Source organism: Pistacia vera, unplaced genomic scaffold (genome assembly GCF_008641045.1).
Source record: "Pistacia vera cultivar Batoury unplaced genomic scaffold, PisVer_v2 Contig429, whole genome shotgun sequence".
Taxonomy (NCBI): domain Eukaryota; kingdom Viridiplantae; phylum Streptophyta; class Magnoliopsida; order Sapindales; family Anacardiaceae; genus Pistacia; species Pistacia vera.
Genome location: NW_022196256.1, coordinates 1,567 through 25,335, shown reverse-complemented (window position 1 = coordinate 25,335; position 23,769 = coordinate 1,567). Strand labels below are relative to the sequence as shown.

At 33.9% G+C, this 23,769-nt stretch overlaps 4 protein-coding genes across 4 annotated transcripts; all 4 read left to right on the top strand.

The window, feature by feature from the left end:
- The first annotated feature begins 182 nt into the window (after positions 1 to 182).
- LOC116143308 lies at positions 183 to 714 on the top strand. Its single transcript, XM_031428767.1, has 2 exons — positions 183 to 384; positions 458 to 714. The coding sequence occupies exons 1-2, from the start codon at positions 183 to 185 to the stop codon at positions 712 to 714; spliced, it is 459 nt and encodes a 152-aa protein (XP_031284627.1).
- A 1,477-nt stretch (positions 715 to 2,191) lies between these two features.
- LOC116143303 lies at positions 2,192 to 2,896 on the top strand. Its single transcript, XM_031428763.1, has 2 exons — positions 2,192 to 2,467; positions 2,567 to 2,896. Exons 1-2 carry the CDS (start codon positions 2,209 to 2,211, stop codon positions 2,827 to 2,829), a joined length of 522 nt encoding a protein of 173 aa, XP_031284623.1. The 5' UTR covers positions 2,192 to 2,208; the 3' UTR covers positions 2,830 to 2,896.
- Positions 2,897 to 4,377: 1,481 nt separating this feature from the next.
- LOC116143307 lies at positions 4,378 to 4,908 on the top strand. Its single transcript, XM_031428766.1, has 2 exons — positions 4,378 to 4,579; positions 4,652 to 4,908. Exons 1-2 carry the CDS (start codon positions 4,378 to 4,380, stop codon positions 4,906 to 4,908), a joined length of 459 nt encoding a protein of 152 aa, XP_031284626.1.
- Positions 4,909 to 15,580: 10,672 nt separating this feature from the next.
- Positions 15,581 to 16,768, top strand: LOC116143324. The gene is made up of 2 exons (XM_031428781.1): positions 15,581 to 15,856; positions 15,956 to 16,768. The coding sequence occupies exons 1-2, from the start codon at positions 15,598 to 15,600 to the stop codon at positions 16,216 to 16,218; spliced, it is 522 nt and encodes a 173-aa protein (XP_031284641.1). The 5' UTR covers positions 15,581 to 15,597; the 3' UTR covers positions 16,219 to 16,768.
- Positions 16,769 to 23,769: the final 7,001 nt, after the last annotated feature.

Here is a 23,769-nt window from a genome sequence, read left to right as displayed (position 1 = left end):
ATGTGTTATTTCTTTAAATTTTTTTTATTTTAATCGATTTATTTTTGCCTAATCCAAAGCTTAATTTGGCAATTCTAATTTACTGTTTCCCCTATATAATTAAGCACCAATGCACCGATCCTCTCAACAAAATCATATTCTTCGTTCTCAGTACTCAGTAGTATCCATCTCTCAATCAGGAAATGGGGTTCACTGTTGCACAAAGACTTGTTCTAATTGTCGCTGTGGCTTCCATTTTGACGGTTTCAAAGGCTGGCGGGTTTGATTCGGATCACAAAAATGGTTCTCGAAAAATCGTTGTGGGTGGCCAAGAACACTGGCGCTTCGGCTACAACTACATCATTTGGGCTCTGAAAACTCCTTTCTGCGTCGACGATGTTCTTGGTGAGTTTATTACATATAGAGGGATAAGATCTTTTAACTTAAATTTTTATTTATGTTTTTGTTATCTTTGCAGTTTTCAAGTATGATGCTCCAAACGCTACCACATTTCCTCACAGCGTTTACTTGCTGCCTGATCTTGTTAGTTTTCTTGATTGTGACCTTACAAGAGCCACGCTGGTGGCAAACACCACACAAGGCGGTGGCGACGGCTTTCAGTTTGTGCTCAAGGATTGGCTGCGCCCTTACTACTTTGCCTGCGGTGAAGACAAAGGCCTCCATTGCAAGGATGGCAACATGAAGTTTGCGGCTGTGCCATTACTCCGCCATTAGAGATATCCATATGACCGATCAATGAATTTGCAATAATAACAATTGTTTAGATTAATGTATAACGTGAATTTATTGATTAGTTGCAGTGGTTGATCGAATTTCTGAAGAACAAAAATTGGAGAAGAGATTTGGCTATATAATTGTTCCTTCTTAATATAATAATACAATTTCTCAGTTTTAAATAAAGTTTTGAGATGGTCTTTTATTTATATATATTAATATCATTCCGAAAGATATGAGGTTTCTAAAAACCCCCATTGATCACAAAGTTTATTTCATTAATCTATGTTGAAAAAAAAAAAAAAAACCCATTGAGATGGTCTTTTTTGGGTAAGTAAGCATTCAATAGAAAAGAGAAAGAATGCACACGAAGGCTTATAAAAGGTGGTCGGTCTACCTCAGGACAAACCCTTGTGTTAGAACAAAAAACAATAGCCTATACAAGACTAACAGCTATACAAAATCTCAATCAATCACGAGACATCTTATCACAAGACAAGCCTTAGATTAGGTTTAGAAACAATAACATATACAAGATTAAGATGGAATGGACGTCTCTACCTACCGCAGGACAAACCCTAGGTTAAGAGGGGAAAACAAAACAAACACTAAAAAGTGCATTTTTGCATGCCTATATGAGAAGAAAAACTTACATAGGACAATCTCTATTTCTCTCTCTTCTTTGTTAGATCGTCATATTCTATCATACTATAAAAGTTTTCCATCGGTGTCGCCATTCTTCGGCAGATCTTCAGGTATCGTCATCGTTGCATCACTCAATTTTAATTCTCTACTTCCAACTTTTAGTCAAGTTAACTCAGTTAGAGTAACATTAAACCTTTGATTCATGGTGGATTGACCTTGCCTTGGTCAACTTTGAAAATTTTATTTAAAGTAATAATTAACAATACAGTTAGGATTTCCCTTTTCTGGTGATGAGAGAACATTTTCCTCATTCGGCTACCAACCCAATGCAGTATTTGCTGACATTATTATTAATCTCTATTTATACTTTAATATTAATCTTATTGTAAAATTTTAAGCTTTTTTTTTTTTTTTTCCCCTCACCATGGTGTCCAGGCCAGCATGCATATACCTTGACAATCCTCTGAATTCTAAAGTTAATGACTGGATGACTATTCTTATTAAAAATCGAAGAGAAGTAAACTCAAAACGTTTTGAATAAGATATTCAAGAATCGTTATCATCCTATCTGACCACCTATGGTGGTTATTTCAAGCTCTCTTTGCCTCTTTAGTATTAATAATTTATTATAAAAACACGTATTTCCACTAACAAAATTCTCTTAAGCTGAACATTGTTGACTCTTTGTAAGCATGAAACATTTTTTTTAATTCTGTTGAAAAAAAAAGGTTCAATTTGGCGGTTCTGCACTAGTCTCCTCGCCTCTCTATTTCTCTATATAAGAACACCATTAATGCCACCATTCTGTCAACACCAACATCCATCGATTGATTCCTTCACTGTAAAACTATGGCATCGATTGTTGCTCATGGACTTGTTCTAATTGTAGCTGCAGCTTCAATGCTGACAGTTGCCATGGCTAATAGGGGCTGGTCCTATGGCTTCAACTACACTTTCTTTCCTCCCATTCCCAAGCATGGCTCCCATAACAATAATCTAAATCCTCCTAATAATATCACAGTGGGTGGCTCCGATAACTGGCACTTCGGCTTCAACTACAGCGTCTGGGCTTTCCAAAATTCTCCCTTCTACGTTAATGACACTCTAGGTCAGTTTATTTGTATACATTTTCTCATTAGGGTTTAAAGTTTACAGTTAACTGAAGTATTGAACTAAAAATGATCATGTTATCATTTTGAACTTGCAGTTTTCAAGTATGATCCTCCGAGCGCAAAAGTTTTTCCACACAGCGTTTACTTGCTGCCAAATCTTTGGAGCTACCTGACATGCGACCTGTCGAAGGCCAAGATGATTGCAAACTCCACACAAGGCGGCGGCGACGGGTTCATATTTATTCTGAAGAAGTGGCAGCCTCACTACTTTGCCTGCGGCGAACGTGGTGGCCTCCATTGCAGAGATGGCAACATGAAGTTCATGGTTATGCCGCTGCTCCGCCGTTGGAATTACTAGTGATCGATCTTTAGAATATTAACAACACGTAGAGGAATAAAAGGCATAATTAATTACCATAGATAATTCGAGGATTATATTTTTTTTTTATTTGACTCATTGAATTTTTTTAATAAATTTGCAATAATAATAATTGTTTAAATATATGTATAAGATGAATTTATTGATTAGTTGCAGTGGTTGATATTTCTGGAGAACACAAATTGGAGAAGAGATTTGGCTATATATGTATCTTTTTACTGAATTATTGTTCCTTCTTAATATGATAATACAATTTTTCAGTTTTAAATAAAGTTTTGAGATGGTCTCTTATTTATATATAATAGCATTCCGAGTGATATAAGGTTTATAAAAACCCCAATGATCACCAAGTTTGTTTCATTAATTTACGTGAAATAAAAGAGAAATACATACGTCCATATTTATTTATTTTTTTTAAGTAAGCTTTAGATATAAAGGAGAATGAATGTACAAATAAGCTTATAAAAGACGGTCAATCTACCTCAAGACAAACCTCTGGGTTAGAACAAAAAACAATAGTCTATACAAGACCAAAAGTTATACAAAATCTCAATCAACCACGGGACATCCTACCATAAGACAAGTCCTGGATTAGGACCAGAAACAATAACCTATACAAGACTAAGACATAAAGGACGCCTCTAACTACAGTAGGACAGACCCTGGGTTAGGAGAGAAAAACAAAGCAAACCCTGAAAAGTGCATTGTTGCATGCCTATATGACGAGAAAAACTTACATAGGACAATCTCTATTTCTTTCTCATGATTTATTAGATCGTCATTTTATCATACTATTGAGGGTTATGCTTTGTTTCCATATTTTTTTTTTTAATGTTATTTTCTAATATGATAAAATAAAATTCTTCAATATTTTGAGTTCCTAATTGAAACAATCTAGAGTAATACGAAACCAAAACAAGTAAACATACACAAGTAAAGAGAAAGAAAAATACGCCCGAGTTACCCTTGTTCACCAAATTAACAGTCTACGTCTAACAGAGTCAATATTATTGAAATATTATCTCACATCTCTTGTTACAATGAATGTATTTGCCCTGTGATTTGTTATTACACTCATACAATAGAATAATAAATTTATATACTAAGTTTAAAGAGGAAAATCTAATATTACAAGGATCTTTTTTCTTAAGTCCAAACCCAATTAAGAATTAATTACTTAGAGAAATCTTTCAGCCACATTTCATGGATAAATCCCTTATTGTTGAAGTGGTCGATAACTACAACAATGATATTATTGATCTCATACATATATTCATAACTTATAGAAAACAAAATTATGACTAAATATATCTTAATCGATCTGGTACAAATTTTTTTACCATAAGATGTGTTATTTCTTTAAAAATTTTGATTTTAATCCATTTATTTTTACCTAATCCAAAGCTTAATTTGGCAATTCTAATTTACTGTTTCCCCTATATAATTAAGCACCAATGCACCGATCCTCTCAACAAAATCATATTCTTCGATCTCAGGACTCAGCAGTATCCATCTCTCTGTCAGGAAATGGGGTTCACTGTTGCACAAAGACTTGTTCTAATTGTCGCTGCAGCTTCCGTTTTGACAGTCTCAAAGGCTGACTGGTTTGATTGGAATCACAAAAATGGTTCTCAAAAAATCGTTGTGGGTGGCAAAGAACACTGGCACTTCGGCTACAACTACACCATTTGGGCTCTGAAAACTCCTTTCTACGTCGACGATGTTCTTGGTGAGTTTATTACATATAGAGGGATAAGATCTTTTAACTTAAATTTTTATTTATATTTTGTTATCTTTGCAGTTTTCAAGTATGATGCTCCAAACGCTACCACATTTCCTCACAGCGTTTACTTGCTGCCTGATCTTATTAGTTTTCTTGAGTGTGACCTTTCAAAAGCCAAGATGGTGGCAAACACCACACAAGGCGGTGGCGACGGCTTCGAGTTTGTGCTCAAGGATTGGCTGCACCCTTACTACTTTGCCTGCGGTGAACACAATGGCCTCCATTGCAAGGATGGCAACATGAAGTTTGTGTCTGTGCCATTACTCCGCCATTAGAGATATCCATATGACCGATCAATGAATTTGCAATAATAATAATTGTTTAGATATATGTATAAGGTGAATTTGTTGATTAGTTGAAGACTTGAAGTGGTTGATCGAATTTCTGGAGAACACAAATTGGAGAAGAGATTTGGCTATATGTATATTTTAAATAAATAATTGTTCCTTCTTATAAATTATTTGTACCATATAATGTTTTTTTATCTTAGTAATAAGATTACCGGAAAGAAAGAGTACATTGTAGATTACCGGGTTTAAATTATTATTGTGCTTTGTTCAATTAGGATATATTAATAATTAATGTATTTAGTTGATAGTAATAACAGATGTCTCGAAATACCCTTTTACTAGAATGCCCTTGGGATGATTACTTGTATTACTAATTAATCTGTTTGATTGACTGTAAGAGCAGATGTCTTGATTACATTTTACTAAAATGTCTTTTAGATGATTATTGGGTATAAATAATTAATGTGTTTGGTTAATAAAAGAAATGATCAATTAACAAATTTTTTTTCTTATATTTTAGCCAAGTATTTTATTGTTAAGTCATTTATTGACAAATTTACACAAACTATTGAAACTCCGAAAAAAAGCTATTGTATTTTTTGTTGAGTATACATTCAACACCTCACCCTGTCATTGCAACTAATATAGTTCCCATCTCCCAATTTAAAACTCTGATTTGTGTACTACCACAAATCATAGTTCGTTCATGTTGATTTCTACTTTAGTCCAATTGAAGCCTTTTTTTTTTTTTTTTTTTTTTTCAAGGCAGCAGAAAAATTGAATTTTTTTGGTTTACACCATGGCTGGAATTCAGATGCAAGTTTCCAAACTTGAGGAAATTTGTCAACTTTTTCCACTTATCCTTGACCGAAATTATGTGTAAAAAGTGTGAGAATTATTGGTACATTTATAATATCACATATTTTGAAGTACCTATGCATTTACATTATGCTGAATCCAAGCAATGTACCAATAAATTAACTACAAGCATAATAACGATGCTCTTTAAATCTGTGAACCAATAATAATACATAATTCTACATGTTGTAATAGTGAATGTAATTATCACAATTTTTTAAGTAAACTCAATCTGACATCCGCAAATACAAATTTCACAATACTCAATACACAATAGTCATACATAAATGAATAAAACGTAGCCTATGCTACTCAACTTCACACAACAGTTTGTCACAGAAGGCTATAAATTCAGCCAGGGTAAACCAATCCTACGCCATCTGTTGAGAATAAAAATCAACAATAATAACCCACATATTATAATTGAAGAGACAATAAACATATCACCCTGATCAATTAAATGACTGTAATACTTACAAAGTAAGGATAACCGTCGTTGATTGAAAAATCTTCTGGGGCAGCTTCCACAAACTTGGTTATATAATACAGTACGAAATATCCACAATCCATGTCGTTCCGTTGTTGAGGGACCTGGTGAGTGCATTTATCGGTTACAACAAATACATGAAATACTGAACATATCAATCACTATTTACCATCAACCAACACAATATATTGTTTTATCACCTTAGGCACTAGCAAAGGCAGTTTATCAACCAATGCTGGATGCTTGGGCATTGTTCTGATTCATATATATCCCTCACAAACCTGCATAATTAAAGTTGGACAATTTGAAACCCATTCCAGTACCACATCTCCAACAATACAATTTCATCATGTGCTCAAACGTGCTTGCAAATAATTGTGAAATAATCAAAGTTCACCGTCGAATAAGAGGTTGCAACCTCATTCCGTTTTCCGATCCAAACGAATCAAGCAACACCATGCATTGAGTTTTAATTTCCAAGTTCACATCTCCACCAAACTTCCACAAAATCATTAAACTCCAATGACCCTTATCAACATAATTTATGCATATTATCAATGTCAAGTCTTAAGCAATAGAAATCAACCCATGTCCGCGTTTTGTTATAAAACAAATGCCTACGGACACAAAATCTTCACTCACCAGAGGGCTATAGGAATGAACACATATTTTCTTGAGAATATGTCCAATTTGTCAATCCACTTCAGCGCATTCCCTTTGTAGACTTCTTCTGTGTACATAAAAAACCACATGCAGTCTAGGGTGATGAAATTGTGCAACTTGTCTCTTTTAAAACTCCTTCACAAGTTCCTGTAGATCAGAAATATGTAGTCAATCATATGAGGTATACATATTATGTAAATATGGCCTGAAGCATCTGAATTGTAAAACAGTTCCATACCCTATTTGGAGGTCAAACATACTGTTGCTCAATAACCCCCCTCCCTTTCTATTTGCCAATCGCCTACTTGACCTTCATTGATTTGTGTCACCTACATATGTTTATCATCAATTTACATTAGCAAACAATTCTAAACATCTTTCATAATTGAATGCATTAGTCGGTTTATAAGTTGCAAGGTTGGTACCTTTGCATTTGCTGCCTTTTAAGGCTAAAGGAATCTCCTGACATTCTTCATGTACTAAATGACTAGTCTTGCCTACATCTGCACATCAATCTACGTTAATAAGCATTATTCCCAACCATACAACAAATTAACTCCATAACTATCCAATCGTAATACCTTTCAGATTGTTATCCATACAAACTGTGTGGCTTTCTTGACATTGTTCACAAACTTTTGCACTTTCAGTCATCACTACTGGGCAACGTGGTGGTCCTTCCATCATTCCTGCACACCAACCCACAAAACAAATCACATCAAAGAGGCAAAGAAAATAGAAATTAGAGAACTAACACTTTATAAATACTAGTATACCTTTATTGTACTTTCCTTGTGAACTAAATGTTAGTTTCCATAAGTAAATGAAAATGTCACATTCACCATACTAAGGCAACACAAACATTAATTACACAGACATGCACACATCATTTTATATATCACTACCAAAGTTAAGAGTTTTTTACATTCCATATTAGTGATCCCTACCTTCCGGTACTAACTGCAAACATAAGGCATTAACATTTAATTACTAGGCAGACATGATTTTGACAAAAACATAACAAAAGACATTATCCTATATGCAGTTAGAATATAGGCAAAATACAAATACGGGAAGACAACCGTTGTGTCAGCATACTAATAACCATGTGCACAATAAAAATAAAAAATAAAAAAAAAATAAAAAAACTCATTACAAGACTTCACTAGAAATCAAACGTTGGGTGGTACTCATTACTTGCTCCAAGTTGCATCTTCACAAAATTTCTCTGCACATGCATTGATAACACAAACAAGATATCTATCTTGTGAGGTTCCTTGTAAATCTCAGTGGTGGCTGTCAACATCTCAGTCATTGTGAACCCATCAACCTGAGAAATTACCGAATACACCTACCCTTCACGGTCTTTCTCTTAGGTCTCCTTCTTAAAATAGTCAGCAATCCCCTTTAGCTCAGCTCGGGTCCCAGCCAAGACAATCTCAAACCTGCCCAATGTGGCTTGCTAGTATGTTGCTTTTCTAGCATTTTTTTTTTCTGAACTTACTGCTGACCGCAACTCTGCTTTGACTGGCAATGGTGACCTGACAAGTCGAATCAACCACATCACCTGGCACTGGTTTGCCTGTCGACATTGAGATCTACATCGACATCGATGTCCATCTATTCATCATTGTTGTCAGCAGTCTCATTAATCAAATCTTCCATAGCATCAGTGGCTGTCTCTGCACTAGCTATGTTGGCCCTGTCTTTGCCGTAGATGGCAACAAAGGAATCATAGTGCACCCACGGTTAATGTCGCAGTGCTTTTGCAAAAAGATGGCTCTACAAAAATGTTAATCATCATAAGACATATTATATTTGTATGAGTACATATAAACATAAAGTTCAGAAAATAAATGTACACAAATAAACCAACACAAGCATACTTACCTGAACTCAGTCATCGAAGACATCCTTGGTATGTGTAATGCATTTCTCCTTATCATTCCACCAGAAGTCGCTACCTTTCTCAAGCATGTTGTTGATTGCATTATATTGCCTCCTTAACATCTTGACCCTCGAGTCGATATGCAATTGTGCTTTCAGAACGCAATGAGGAAGCTTTTACCGCATCATCTTTTCGACCTCAGCTTGGTAACCACATTTGAACCCCCGCTTAATTCTCCACAGTGGTTGCTCTTTTAGCTCTAGCAAACACTCCACCAACACAACGTCCTCCTTTTTTGTCCACTGCCACTTACTTCCCTTAGCCTTTGCCTTTGCCTTTGCCTTTTTGCCCCTTTTTGTAGGCACAACGTTGTTATGCATGCTAATGCTCTTGTCAGACTCATTGGGTTGCATTGCTGACCTCTCCATATTGCTGAAATAATAAAAAGGAAGATTAGTGATATTGGGAAAAAAAATCAGGTTACAACATCATATATACATAGTGTCCAAGCTACTGATATGCATAATATTCATAATTTTAAGTAAATCAACAAGAATTATACATGAACGGGATCAATTAACATTCAACCATCCATATTACAACAAATGTAAGTCAAAGTACAAGTCCACAAACAAAGCACATGTGTTTTGGTTCATTCATATATGGCAAATCATAGAAGACAGGAATTTAAAAAGTCACAAAACTACACATAAACTAAACACAAGCACAATCATGCGTTCTGCGCAGCCATCCAAATATTGAACATTTCAGCCGCCAAATTATCTCTAAATGCACTCCACACGACACTAGGCTCAATGTGCCTAATCAATTCTCCATCGTCATCCACTTGCCCTTCATCATTGACCTTTTCCTACAGCTCCGCTTCAACCTGGTCAATGGCCAACTTAGACCTTATGAAATTGTGCAAAAGACAACATGTAGTAATGATTCTACATTGAGTTTTGATAGGGTAGTAAGATGTGTCCTTTAATATTCCTCATCAAGCTTTCAGGATGCCAAAATATCGCTCAATATAATTTCTTGCTTGAGAGTGTTTCATGTTGAAAAATTCTTGCGGTGATGCCAGTTGGTGACCTTGCCGCTATTCACTCAAATGATATCTTTGTCCTCGATAAGGGGCCAACCTTTCCCGTTAGTGTATCCAGCATCATATAAATAGTATTGCCCTAAAATAAACAATTTCAAGTCAATAACAATTAATAAGTGTACTATTATGGCAGACCCTAACATTAAAAATATAATTTATTTTGTTATATTACCTTGGGGGACCTTTAATCCATTTCTTATAGTAATGGTATCCTTAAGAATTCTACCATCTGTAGCGGAATCTTCCTACCCAAGGAGGACATATATAAACTGCATGTTAGGTGTGCATGTACTAAGGACATTTGTTGCAATTTCATTTTTCCTTGACCAGTACCTAAGTATCTTGTCAGCGGGCACGTAAACCTTTATGTATGTTCCATCTAAGGCTCCCAAACAGTTCTAACATAGAGTAAGAAAAATACTTTAGAGCTTCCACTAAGTCTAATTTTAATAACCTACTGAACTACATGTGCATCCCAAATTGAGTGATTAGATTGTACCTTGAACCTTTTCCACCCGTCATTAGTTGAGTTCTTGGGAATGGGCTTTGGTTTTTTAAACAGCAGGGTATGCAACCTTAACATAGCATTCAAGACTAAGTGAAAATTACGGCTTACCGTCTCAATGGATCTGTGCATTTGACGTTTCATGACTCTGGTCTTTTGGTTATGGGCAAGGATGTGAAGAAAAGTTTCTACTAATTCTTCTACGGATGAATGACAGGTTGATTTTAAGTTGTCATGTATAGTAATAAATTACATAATTTGTCAAATAGAGCCCTATTCATCCTACAGCTCTCAAAACATAACTCATCACTTTGGAAAAGCGTGGTATGTAAATTCAATGACCTAACCTTAAACCTAGACGCAGACTCACTGATATATGATATAACAACCTTACGTCTACCCCGTATATTAAGTACATTAGCCAACCCAAGAAGGACGAGCATCATGTACATGGTTTCCAACATGTCCAAATGGAAGACTAAAAGGCCAACCAAGTGCATCTTCTGCCTGACTGTTAAACGAGCCATAACTGTTTCACATAATTCATGTATCAAAGCATAATAAAGTCAATTAAGCATATACAAGTCCTTAAACCAATAACAAGCAATCGTATATGGAAGAAATCAAACTGAATTTCGATGAAAATAACATAAACATCATAATTTAATAATCTCACCACCAAACAAAAATTCACCTCAAACATTCATACAATTCTCAACGTCCTACACATCAGAAATTCTCATCCATCACACAAACCAACATAACCATCACAAAAAATTCACATCAATCCCTTAAAACTGTCTTCTTTAGCAATTCAATTGGTATAATCTTATTGTGCTTTCTTAAGCTTATTGTACTACAAGTTTTGTTTTAGGACTAAATTAATTGTTTGTTGTTAATTATTATGTTGTGGACAATAAATATTTCAATCTAATTCTCATGCTCAATAGTATGTACATTTTCAGGTTTATCTTGATCGCAGGAATCCAATCAGATTTGATTTTATCCAGTTTCTTTACTGTGTGTGCTTTACCTATTTTGATTAATTTTTAGGTTGTCCAATAAAAATGTTCCAATAACGATTGTAATATATTTTTATTATCTTTCTAACCAACAAATTCTGATTCTCATGCTGAAAAGTATTTCATACCTCATGGACCACACTGTTTTTTGTTTTCGTTGTATAGTTTGTTGTCCCTTGGGCATGTCCAAGGTTTTTAGCGATAGGGGAGCTTTGGTCTCCTAGGTTGTAATTTTTTCATTTGTTTATACAATTACCTCATTTACCCAAAAATAAAATCCGATACTCTTTCATTTGTTTCTATAGAAATTATGAGTAAGAAAAGATGATAAACCCACCCCAAAAAAGTTTTTATTATTTGCACTCCATCATTTCTCGTAGCATTCAACTAGAGCGTAACTTGATTTGAAGGTTGATTATTTATGTGATTGGTTATTTTTGTTTATCAAAATTTTTGATTTGGGTTTGTTTACAGATTTTGGAGGCGAGAAAGACTGTCGTACATATGCATTCTCTTACCTAATAGCTTGTTTTTCTAATTTTATAGTTCTTTGATGAGGAAGGTTATAAAGAAAGTGCTCGCATGTATGTTAAACTTTCATCTCTAACCCATCCACTCATGTATGCATGTTTTACACCTTCAAATTCTTATTCTTATTTTGTAACTTAATCGTGACCATCCAGTGCGCAGGCTCGCGCCTGAAAATGGATATTACTTTGATTTAAAGTTATTTGATGACCTGGTACTTGATAGGAAGTGGGAAGAGGTTGAGAGGTATCTTTCTAGTTTCACAAAGGTTGATGACAATAGGTACTCAACTAAAATCTACTTCTAAATTAGGACATTAACACCCAAAACCCTAAACTTAATAATAACAATAATAACTTATTCAAAATTTAAAACATGGCCACAAGCACATGTCGAATACCCATAAATTTATACCAACTAAAAACATCATTTCCAATAATAACAATAATAACTTATTCAAGCTTGGAAACATGACCACAATCACTTGCCGAACACCCATAAATTGATACCAACTATCACCATCATCTCACCATACTAAACCCACCCCAACCATGCAACCAAAAATCTACCTAAATGCCGCCTAAAACAGTCCAAACAAAACCAATATCACCCAAAACACAAGCAACCGAGACATGCCAAAGCTCCAACCACAATGTTATTAACATAATTACCGAATGCACACAAAATTTCAACAATAAATCAATTTAAGCATTTCAATTACCTTGACAAGTCAATTGACCATATATACATAATATTTCAGCCACCATTACATGCACAGATCAACAAAAAATGCAACCATAAACACATGTTCTAGCCACTATTACATGCACAAATCTACCAAAAATGCAACCATAAACACATGAAATTCTAGCCACCATTACATGCATAGATCGACAAAAAATGCAACCATAAACACATGAAATTCCAACCACCATTGTAACCATAACACTAACCCAAAATGCAGTTCATACACACAATTTCAACCTTAAGACACATAAAAAGGAACACACCTAGCCAAACATAAAATAGAAAAAACAAAGCAACCCTAACTACAACGTAACAAATCACAACCTTAAACCAACAACATATTGCCATTTCGAACTATTTTCATGTCATTTCAGCATCAAATTGATTATTTAACGGCAATTTTACTCTCTCAAAATCGAAACAAAGCAACCCTCTCAATTTAATAATCTTCCTACAGCATAAGGAGGCAAGGAACTTACTGAAAACCACGATTAAAGTGTTGTTGGGAGCAAACAGATGGCGACAAAGACCCGAGGTTGCTACGGCGGAGATGGTGGACCAACGGCAAAGGCAAAATAGAGAAGTTAGGGTTTGAAATTACAATCCAAACAAATAACACAACATACAATGGAAAGAGAGCAAAGGACTTACCGAAAATGGCGATCAGACTAATGAACTAGCGAGCGAGATAGACAAGAAGAAGACTCCAGCGGCAGCAAAGGAGTTTTAGTGCATAAGGATATTATTGATTTAGGGTTCTGAATTTTTTTTCCCCTTTTATACTGTAATTTCAATGATATCCAAGGGCATATTGGTCACAATATGCAAATATGTGAGGATAATATGGGTACAACAATCTTCGTGGAATTTCTAAAAATAATGATAATAACTAGGGCAGTTTCGTCCACAAAATGAAAACACTGAGGACAAATACGTCTATTTGTGTAAATTGGCTATTTTGTAATTATTAACAAACCAAATGATATTTTTGTCTGCATTGTCCATTGTTTAAGGGCAAAATTGGACAAAAATTATGATTACTAGAGGAATATTTTAATAAACAACCAACCCCCGCGGGGTAATATTATGCCTGACAATTTACCCCATTTTTGGCACTGTTTGTCATTTTTTTGGGGTAATGTTTTTGTACAAAACAACCAAATATGGTTATCTACTCAATTAAACATATATTACCCTCGTTAAAACATTTTAACCCGATCGAAACGGCCCCTTAATATAATAATACAATTTCTCAATTTTAAATAAAGTTTTGAGATGGTCTCTTATTTATATATATTAATTAATAGCACTCCGAAAGATATAAGGTTTCTAAAAACAATAATGTTTTGCTTACAACTGAGTCATATGAACAGAAAAAAATTACACAAAATTTATGTAAAGTGGCTACTTTGTCCTTTGATTTTGTCTGTTTGTATGACTTAGTTGTAAGTATGACATTGTTTTTCTAAAACCCTATTGATCACCAAGTTTGTTTCACTAATTTACGTGAAATAAAATAGAAATACATACATGAAGCGATTTCACCTCATCACCGTCAACATCGTGAAACCATTTAATTAAACTTACTAATAAATTAATTACTTACGGATGATCTTGCCTTATCACCATCTATTACAGAACTAAATATTAGAATTAAAGAAAGCATCGTTGCATGCCTATATGAGGAGAAAAACTTACATAGGGTAGTCAGTGTATTAAAGGTGGGTTTCTAGAGGTATTATTCGCTTTGGAACCATAGGCTAGGCTATTGCCAAATCTGTACAGTTTTATCCTAAAAAGACGTCTTTGGGTTTTTGAGGGTGTTATTGTGTTATATAAATTATCAAAGCCCTCATCTCTGGCCGATGTGGGAGTTTCGCATCAACACTATCATACTATCAAAGTTTTCATACCATCAAAGTTTTCAGTCGAGGTCGCCATCCTTGGGCAGATCTTCGGGTAGCAATAAATTTTCCAGCCCTAACCTCCACTTTAAATTCATCTAAATATATATTTATTAATAGATAGATAATGTATTTTTGTACCATCATCGTTGCATCACTCAATCGTAGTTCTATACTTCCAACTTTAGTCAAGTTAAATCTGTTAGAATAACATTAATCCTTTGATTCATGGTGGATTGACTTTGCCCTGGTCAACTTTGAAATTTTTAATTAAAGAACTTCAAGTAATAATTTACTGTAGAATTAGGTGTTCCCTTTTCTTGTGATGAGAGAAGATTTTCCTCTCATTCGGCTACCAACCCATTGCAGTATTTTTTTATATTATTATTAATCTCTTTTATACTTTAACTTTAATCATATTGAAAAATTCCAAGCTCTCCTTTAGGTGACCGGCGTATTCGGACTAGTATGCACATATCTCAACTAATCTCTCGGCCCCTGAAGTTAACAATTAGATAAACTTCATATGGCCACTCTTATTTGTAATCGAGGGGAATCGAATTCAAGACTTTTTGAGTAAGACATCTCAGAGTCCTTATTATCCCATCCGACCACCCGGGGGTGGTTGTTTCAAGCTCTCTTTGCCTCTTTCGTATTCATAATTAATTATTAAAAGACGTATTTAAATTCCACTAACAAAATTCTCTTTAGCTGAACATTGTTGATTCTTTGTAAGCATAAAACACACCCAAGTGGACGACTTCTTGAATTCCCATGAACAATTCCAGAAATTAATAAGAGCTTCATTAAAAAAATGTTTAATTCTGTTGAAAAAAAAAAAAGGCTCAATTCGGCGGTTCTGCACTAGTCTCCTTGCCTCTCTCTTTCTCTACATAAGAACACCATTAATGCCACCATTCTGTCAACACCAACATCCATCGATTGATTCCTTCACTGTAAAACTATGGCATCGACTGTTGCTCATGGACTTGTTCTAATTGTAGCTGCAGCTTCAATGTTGACAGTTGCCATGGCTAATAGGGGCTGGTCCTATGGCTTCAACTACACTTTCTTTCCTCCCATTCCCAAGCATGGCTCCCACAACAACAATCTAAATCCTCCAAATAATATCACAGTGGGTGGCTCCGATAACTGGCACTTCGGCTTCAACTACAGCGTCTGGGCTTTCCAAAATTCTCCCTTCTACGTTAATGACACTCTAGGTCAGTTTATTTGTATACATTTTCCCATTAGGGTTTAAAGTTTACAGTTAACTGAAGTATTGAACTAAAAATGATCATGTTATCATTTTGAACTTGCAGTTTTCAAGTATGATCCTCCGAGCGCAAAAGTTTTTCCACACAGCGTTTACTTGCTGCCAAATCTTTGGAGCTACCAGGCATGCGACCTGTCGAAGGCCAAGATGATTGCAAACTCCACACAAGGCGGCGGCGAGGGGTTCAAATTTGTTCTGAAGAAGTGGCAGCCTCACTACTTTGCCTGCGGCGAACGTGGTGGCCTCCATTGTAGAGATGGCAACATGAAGTTCATGGTTATGCCGCTGCTCCGCCGTTGGAATTACTAGTGATCGATCTTCACAATAATAACAACACGTAGAGGAATAAAAGGCATGATTAATTACTTTGAAATTTTTTAATAAAGCTTTGATAGTATGATTGTTGTTGTTGTTGTTGTAAGATTAAGTCCGTTAAGTACACATTTTGTGTATTATTATGTTTGTTCCAAGCACAGATCTTCTAAAAAAATGGTTCAAATTGAAAGTAAAAAAAAATACTACACTTACCGATTTTGCAGACCAAATCCACATTTTGATTGAAATGGGTGCAACGTGGTTGGCATAGGGACTCTCCACATCGCACTCCATGTTAGTCAGGATGGAGAGTCGGTCTGCAGAATCGTTAAGTGTTGTCTTGCTCTTGAGTATTAGGTTACTACACATACTGATTCTACAAATCGACTCCTCATCCCGACTAACATGGAGTGTGACATGGAAAGTCCTTATACCGACCACGTCACACTCCACGTTAGTCGGAGTGGAAAATCGATATGCATAATCGGTAAGTGTAATATTGCTTATTACGATGTTATCCCAAGTCTCATATTATTTTATTTTTTATTTTTTATTAAGTTGTTCCAACTCCAAGGGCTCAACCGGCCAGTAGTAACAACATTGGGCCTGTCTGGTAGTTTTTGCCCTGAAAATTAAAATTTGAAATGCATATAGAGTTTGTGTGTGAACTTGCAGATCACGTGTATAGTATGGTGTAGTCTCCCTCTCCCACCATAAATTCAAAATAACCATAATATTATTACTAGAAACACCCCGCGGTGGGTGGGGAGTTGACATTTTAAAAAATTATCAAGATTCAAATATATATATATAAATATATACTCATATTTTTGTATAACTTATACCCAATATATTATTTATCATAAGTTTATTTATAATTATATTATTAAATTTAATTAACATCTTGACCCCGATGATGAGTTTCTAACTACGCCCTGAGAAAAAAAATAATATTCATATACAAATTTAAAATCTTAATTTTGGATCCAATTTATTTCGTCTATTAGAAAATACTGTAATATTAGAAGCGATTCCCTTATATAAGGAAATAATGCTACCCTTATAACACTAACAAATTTGGAACCTTAACTTACGTGGATCAACAACCACATAAATTACCAAAATTAAGGATTTTAAATATATATAGTTCGGAGGCCTGGGGTGGAAATTAAAACTTGGGTAGACCCAACTTGGCTTAGGTAACCCACTCTTGGGCAGTTCAAGTGGTAGAACGAGAACTGGGATAGATGGTTACAATGTATTATGGTGGTTGAATGATGTGCTAGTCACTTACACGGATTAGTCGAAGTGTGTGCAAGTTGACGTAAACACCCTGTTTAAAAAAAAAAAAAAAAAAAATTGACCCAGCTATTAAAAGTCTAAACTTGTCATTTTCTTAGTTATTTTAAGATTACTTGATAATCTTAATTTTGTTACAATTTCACTCTTTACTATTAAATTTTTAAACAATAATGCCACTGTTTTGAAAACAATTTACAAAAATATTCATAGACTATTTCATCTTTATACACAAAAATTTTAGGACATAAATATTTTTGAACTTGAAAACAATTACCCAAGACTAGTGATCAAATCTGGCCACCACCATCAGCGGCTGGCTGCCAACCACCACTGTCGGCTGTCGGTGACAGAACAATGCACGACTGGCTGGATCTAACTAGCTGTATGCCGATCTAGCCGTTTCTGGCCAGATCGATGGCCAAAAACGGCCAGATCAATGGTTGTTAACACCTATTAGATGAGATTTCAACTTTATGTGCCAAACCATGTGACAATTAATTTAATTACATCACCTTAATTATATAACGATGAAATAAGTGAAAATAATTTTACCAAATAAATTATCATATCAAGTGGGATATTTTCTATACATAACATTATGTTAAGATCCCACATTGGAACAGGCATGTGGGTTATAAGGGTTTATGCACCCTTCCTTGACAAGCCGATTTTTCAAAGAAAGTTTTATCTAAACTCGTAAAAGACTCATGGCCTAACCCAATTGTTCGAGTTATTGGGGTGGTTCCTATCACATTATTGTGTTTAAAAAAAAAAAAAAAAAAGTTATGAATAATTTGATTGCAAGACTTTGGATCTTCTCAAAAGATGTGACAATGATTTATGAAGAAGGGTTCGTCTAGTGGGTGGAATTATAACTACTAGTATTTGGTTCTCAAATCTCAAAGATGTTCAAAAGCAAAGTGGGGACGAAGGTCACTATTTATGAATTGGCAAAATCAATTAAAAATTGGACCCGATTTATAAAGGCTACATGCATCCTCCTTTACCATTTAATTCATCAAACTTAAATATGAATTATTTTATGAATCCTATTCCTACCCATAAAAGTCTACATGCATGCACCAATCAAACTATTCATATTTGAAAAATGATACAGTTATAGAAAAAAAAAAAAAAAATACACTGAATTCACGCACTGACAGACATGGCATTATCTTGATCGTACATTAATTATGAATTTTTTTTAAGAAAAACAGACGGTACCACATATGTTGGTATGTGAATTCGGTATATTTTTTCAGCAACTGTAACATTGCTCTTCATATTTTTGCGATATTTTCTCACATATTTTTCATGGAATTCTCATTTCGAGTAAGCTTTTTGCCTATCAATTATTTATTATTCCAAAAATATTTTCTCTTTGGGTTGCTTTACTAATTGTCATCATCCAATTTGAAATTCCATTCCCCATTTATTGAATTTTATGCTCCTTAAACGATATTCACATGTTATGTTAATTGGACTAGTCAAGATTTATGTTGTGTAAATTGAAATAAATCCAACCATATTTCTCATTCCACATCTAGTACCATTATCGTGTCGGTTAAATTATTGAATTCAATGACTTTTTTTTAATTAGAAAAAAAAGATCGTGCGTGAAACAGTAGTCTTAATAATACTATCATCCATTTATATAAAACCTTTTAGTTGAAAATTGACGAATGTGAACAAAGACGTATAAAGATATAATACATTGTATCGAACAAATTCTAGAATCCAAGAATTCTAATTTTTGCTTTTTAATTAAAAAAATTTGGGGCCTAATAGATTGTTAGAGTCTCATACTGACTAGGTACGCTCAAACCTACTGATTTATAAGAGGGGGTAATCCTCTCATTCAATAAGGCCTTATTGAATGAGAAGTCATGCCTACTTTAAATTCTATCATGGTATCAGAGTCTAGGTTCAGTTGAGCTGAGTGTTTGACCAGCGGGTGAGGAGTTTGAGCCAATAACTACCTCTATTAACAGACATGATCCGACATATGGGCTTGACCGTGAGGGAGAGTGTTGGAGTCCCACACCGACTAGGCACGCTCAAGCCCACTGATTTATAAGAAGGGATAATCCTCTTATTCAATAAGGCCTTATTGGATGAAGAGTCAAGCCCACCTTAAATTCTATCACAGATAACATCTTACCTTTATACATACTTTTGTTGAAGATTTGACACAATTATGAACAAAATTCTTTGAAAAAAGCAAATATTTAAATATTAATATACATATTTTTATTCTAAAGGTACGCATTTTTATTCTAAAGGTACATACCACTTGAATTTCTTGCATTTTTTATTTTGTAGAATTTGAGATTTTTGAATTATAAAAAGAGTAAACGACTTTTTCCCACCCGAATAATGGTTTAATAACACTTTGTCATACACAGACTTTTAAAATACCTAAGTTTATATTTCGTTCCTGATTCCAACATCGTTGCAACCTCATACCACCACCATTATCTTCTCCGATCATCACTCATCAAAACCTCTCAAAACATAATCTCGTCAACCTGCCAATCGCCAGTAATCAAGCGATTAGGGTTTGGACCATCATCCCTCCCAAGTCAAATTCTGATCAATCCCAACAATCAATATCCAACATTTCACCACCAAAAAACTCAACGGTCTCCCTTCTTCAAAAACCCCAACAACTTGGATCGCGTTTGCTTTTTGTTCCTCGTCAAAATATAAATTTGGATGGAAATAAATCGTTACCTCTTATAAAAAAATATAATTAAAAAAAGAAAAACGGTGTGGCATGACTCGTGCATCAATTATAATAATAAGGAGACTCATCATATCATACGTGGGGATGAAGCCTCTCATGACTTTAACAAAAAATGCAAGAAATTCAAGTGGATTGGAATAGCTTTTACTTTTCAAGCCTTCAATTCCCACCTTTATTCAATATTCATAAATGCTTTGGTCCATCACCACATAAGCACACAATCTACACCACCACTTCGAGGGAGAGCCGACATTTTCTCACCCAGGTTTGGCGAAACAACACTTTCTCACCCGTCAAGTTTTAAAATGACACTTTTTTACCATTCGTCAGGTTTTATTAGTGTTTTCTATTAATATTTGATTGAAAAGATGAAAATACTTTTAAATAGTTTATTATAAATTAAAATTTAGTTAAGTTAAAGTCTTTACTCGATTATTTATTAGTTCAAATGTAAAGATATATTTTTCCCTTTGTTTATTTAAATTAATTATAAATATTGATTTTCTATGTTAATAAGTAAAAATGAAAAAAATTATAAATTTAGTAGATTATTGAATAATAATGATGGGATATTGATGACATTATCAATAAATAAATAAATATTTAGGTCATTTAACTTTAAACAATTTCATAGAATTACTCCTAACTTTTTAAGTGAGGTTAACTATTTTTTTCTTTTTTGACTTTTTGATATTTGACTTTTTGGCTAATTAAAAAATAATAAAAACATTTATAAAGTTAAATATTTAAGGATATTTTCATCATTTCAATAAAATATTAACAGAAAATATAAGAGAATCTAACAAAGGGTGGGAAAGTGTCATTTTGAAACTTTAAGGGTGGGAAAGTGCCGCTCCACCAAATCTTGGGTGGGAACATGTTATTCTCCCCCGCTTTGAATCTCATTCTTTCATCGTGTTTTTTTTTTTTTTTTTTTTTTTGGGGGGGGGGGGGGGGGGGGGGGGAGTAAACAACTTTTTTCCCACTCAAGGTTTGCCTAATGACACTTTGTACCCCAAAAGTTTCAAAATACTATTGGTCCAACCAAGTTGTATATTTCGTTACCAAAATACTCTTCACTTTCTCTACCGACGTTCGACAAGTTACTAGGAGGCAAGGTAAGAAAATTTTTGTAGAGTGGAGACTGGTGGATCGAAAAGTGGTAATATATTGAATATTCGTCATCGGAATCAGCCGAAAATCAGCTAAGAACAGGAAACCCTAGCTTTGTGGTGGCCAACAATTTATGAGAAATCAGGTGTTGGAGTAAGAGAGGTTTTGTAGAGAGGAAATCGGAGGTTAAAATGGTAGTGAGGGAAAGAATTTTCGCCGTCATAATCGGCTTTGGGTAGTAATGAAATATTAACTTTGGGTAAGAAAGTTATATTTTGAAACTTTTTGAGTGGAAAGTATCGTTATGACAAACCTTGGGTGGGAAAAAAATGTTTACTTATTATTATTATTATTTTTTAATTCCATGATTAGTAAATTTTATAAACAGTTCAATAAATATCGTCTACTTTGACATTACAGGGCTAGTATAACCCTATTAATCATATTTAAACACTCAACTATCCTTGCACGGGAGCGATGCGAGACTTCGTGTCACAACAGTAAAGAATTATAATCACTATTTTTGTTAACAAATGAGAGCACTTTTAATTTTATGATTATAGCCCAATAGTCAAAATATTAGTGGACAAAATGATGAAGCCATGGAAGTCAAATGTTTCCACATACAAATTTTAATAATTTTGATCACCATTAAAGGAACAAAATATTCAGGCCTGCAATTTGCAAAAGTGATGAATAATTAATTAATTTATTTTTATTTTTTTAATAATTAAAACAAATCAACCATAAATTTAACCATTTAATGAGTACAATATTTACTTAAAAATAGGGCAAGTGCAGAATATTATTGTCAAAGTTTCTTCATAGAGAGAAACATGGCGAATAAAGCAAGAATTTCTTGAGACACTAAACAGAAAGACCATTTAATGCTAATTTAAGGAACTCGTTTGACCAAATTATATTAATTAATAATAATTAAGGGGACCATACTAATTAAAAAAACCCATCTCTTTTTTTAATTATTTATAGTTCCTTTATCAATTAAGTGCAAGTTATAAATAGTTATTTTGAGTTACAAAGAGTTATCTCAACGAGTTCTCTCACTTGAGTTTTCTCTTTTCTCCATCTCTATCTCAGTTTTTCTCTCACGATTTTCTTTCGAATCCCTAAAACATATTATAATTGGGTTTGTATAGTACCCGTTATAAAATTAAATTGGAAATGACTTGATGAAAATGACAAGATCTTCGACTTTAATCATAGAGTCTATATCGCAAGATATCTCTAGGCCAAAAGAGGAATTATTCACTTAGGATTTATCGCACAACACATATATAGACCGTAATACCTTACCAAATTAACAATACATAACAAATACAACTCCTAGTATATATATATATATAAAACTTTTAAATAAAGTGTATTTAATATATCTTTAATAGTTTTTAAAACCGCCGAGACAAATAAACGGACGAAATAAATTATGAAAAAAAGTACATAATATTAATTATGATGTTACGTGCAACAAACATAATACAGGCCCAAATTAAATTTTCATAGGTGTTTGATTAAAATTAAAAAAATATATATTTTTGAATTTTGATTTTTGGTAGCTATCAAAGTAGCTCAATATGTTAAGAAAACCCAAAGTCAAGATCAAAGCATTAAAGCTAAATTATATATGTCTTATCTATAATTAATTTCAGATTTTGATTTAAAACAACCCATTAGAAAAAATAACAAGTGGGTTTCATAAATTAAATAAATAAAAATAAAAATATTTAAAGTGATTTCACTGACGATGGTTGCTGATCCGCCGGCTCTCGTATTATTATTTCTTAAAGAGTAAACGACTCCCGCCCAAGGTTTGCCTTAATGACTTTTTTTACCCAAAAAATTTCAAAATACCACTTTCTCACCCAAGTTTTATATTATGTTAATATCTAAAATACACCTTACTTTTTTAGTTAACGTTTAACGAGTTACAAGGAGTTAAGGTAAGAAGGGTTTTCTAGAGTAGAGGCCGATGAATCAAATGATAGTGATAGATTGAATATTTGCTGCTAGAATCAGTCGAAAATCAGTTAAGAACAGAAAACATTAACCTTGCAATAGTCAGCAATTGGTTAGAAATCAAGTGTGCAAGAGAGGTTTTGTAGAGAAGAGAGTGAAGGTTTAATGGTGATGATGAAGAGAATTTTCGATGTTGGAATCGGTTTTGGGTAATAACAGAATATTAATTTTTGGGTGGAAAAGTAGTATTTTGAAATTTTTTGAGTGAGAAAGGTCATTGAGGCAAACCGAGTGGGAAAAAGTTGTTTGCTCTTTCTTAAATCAAGAATTATTGAATTAATTAATACCTAATAACATTAATTAAGCCAAAAATTAAAGATTATTTTTTACCTAATCCTTAAAGTGATTAA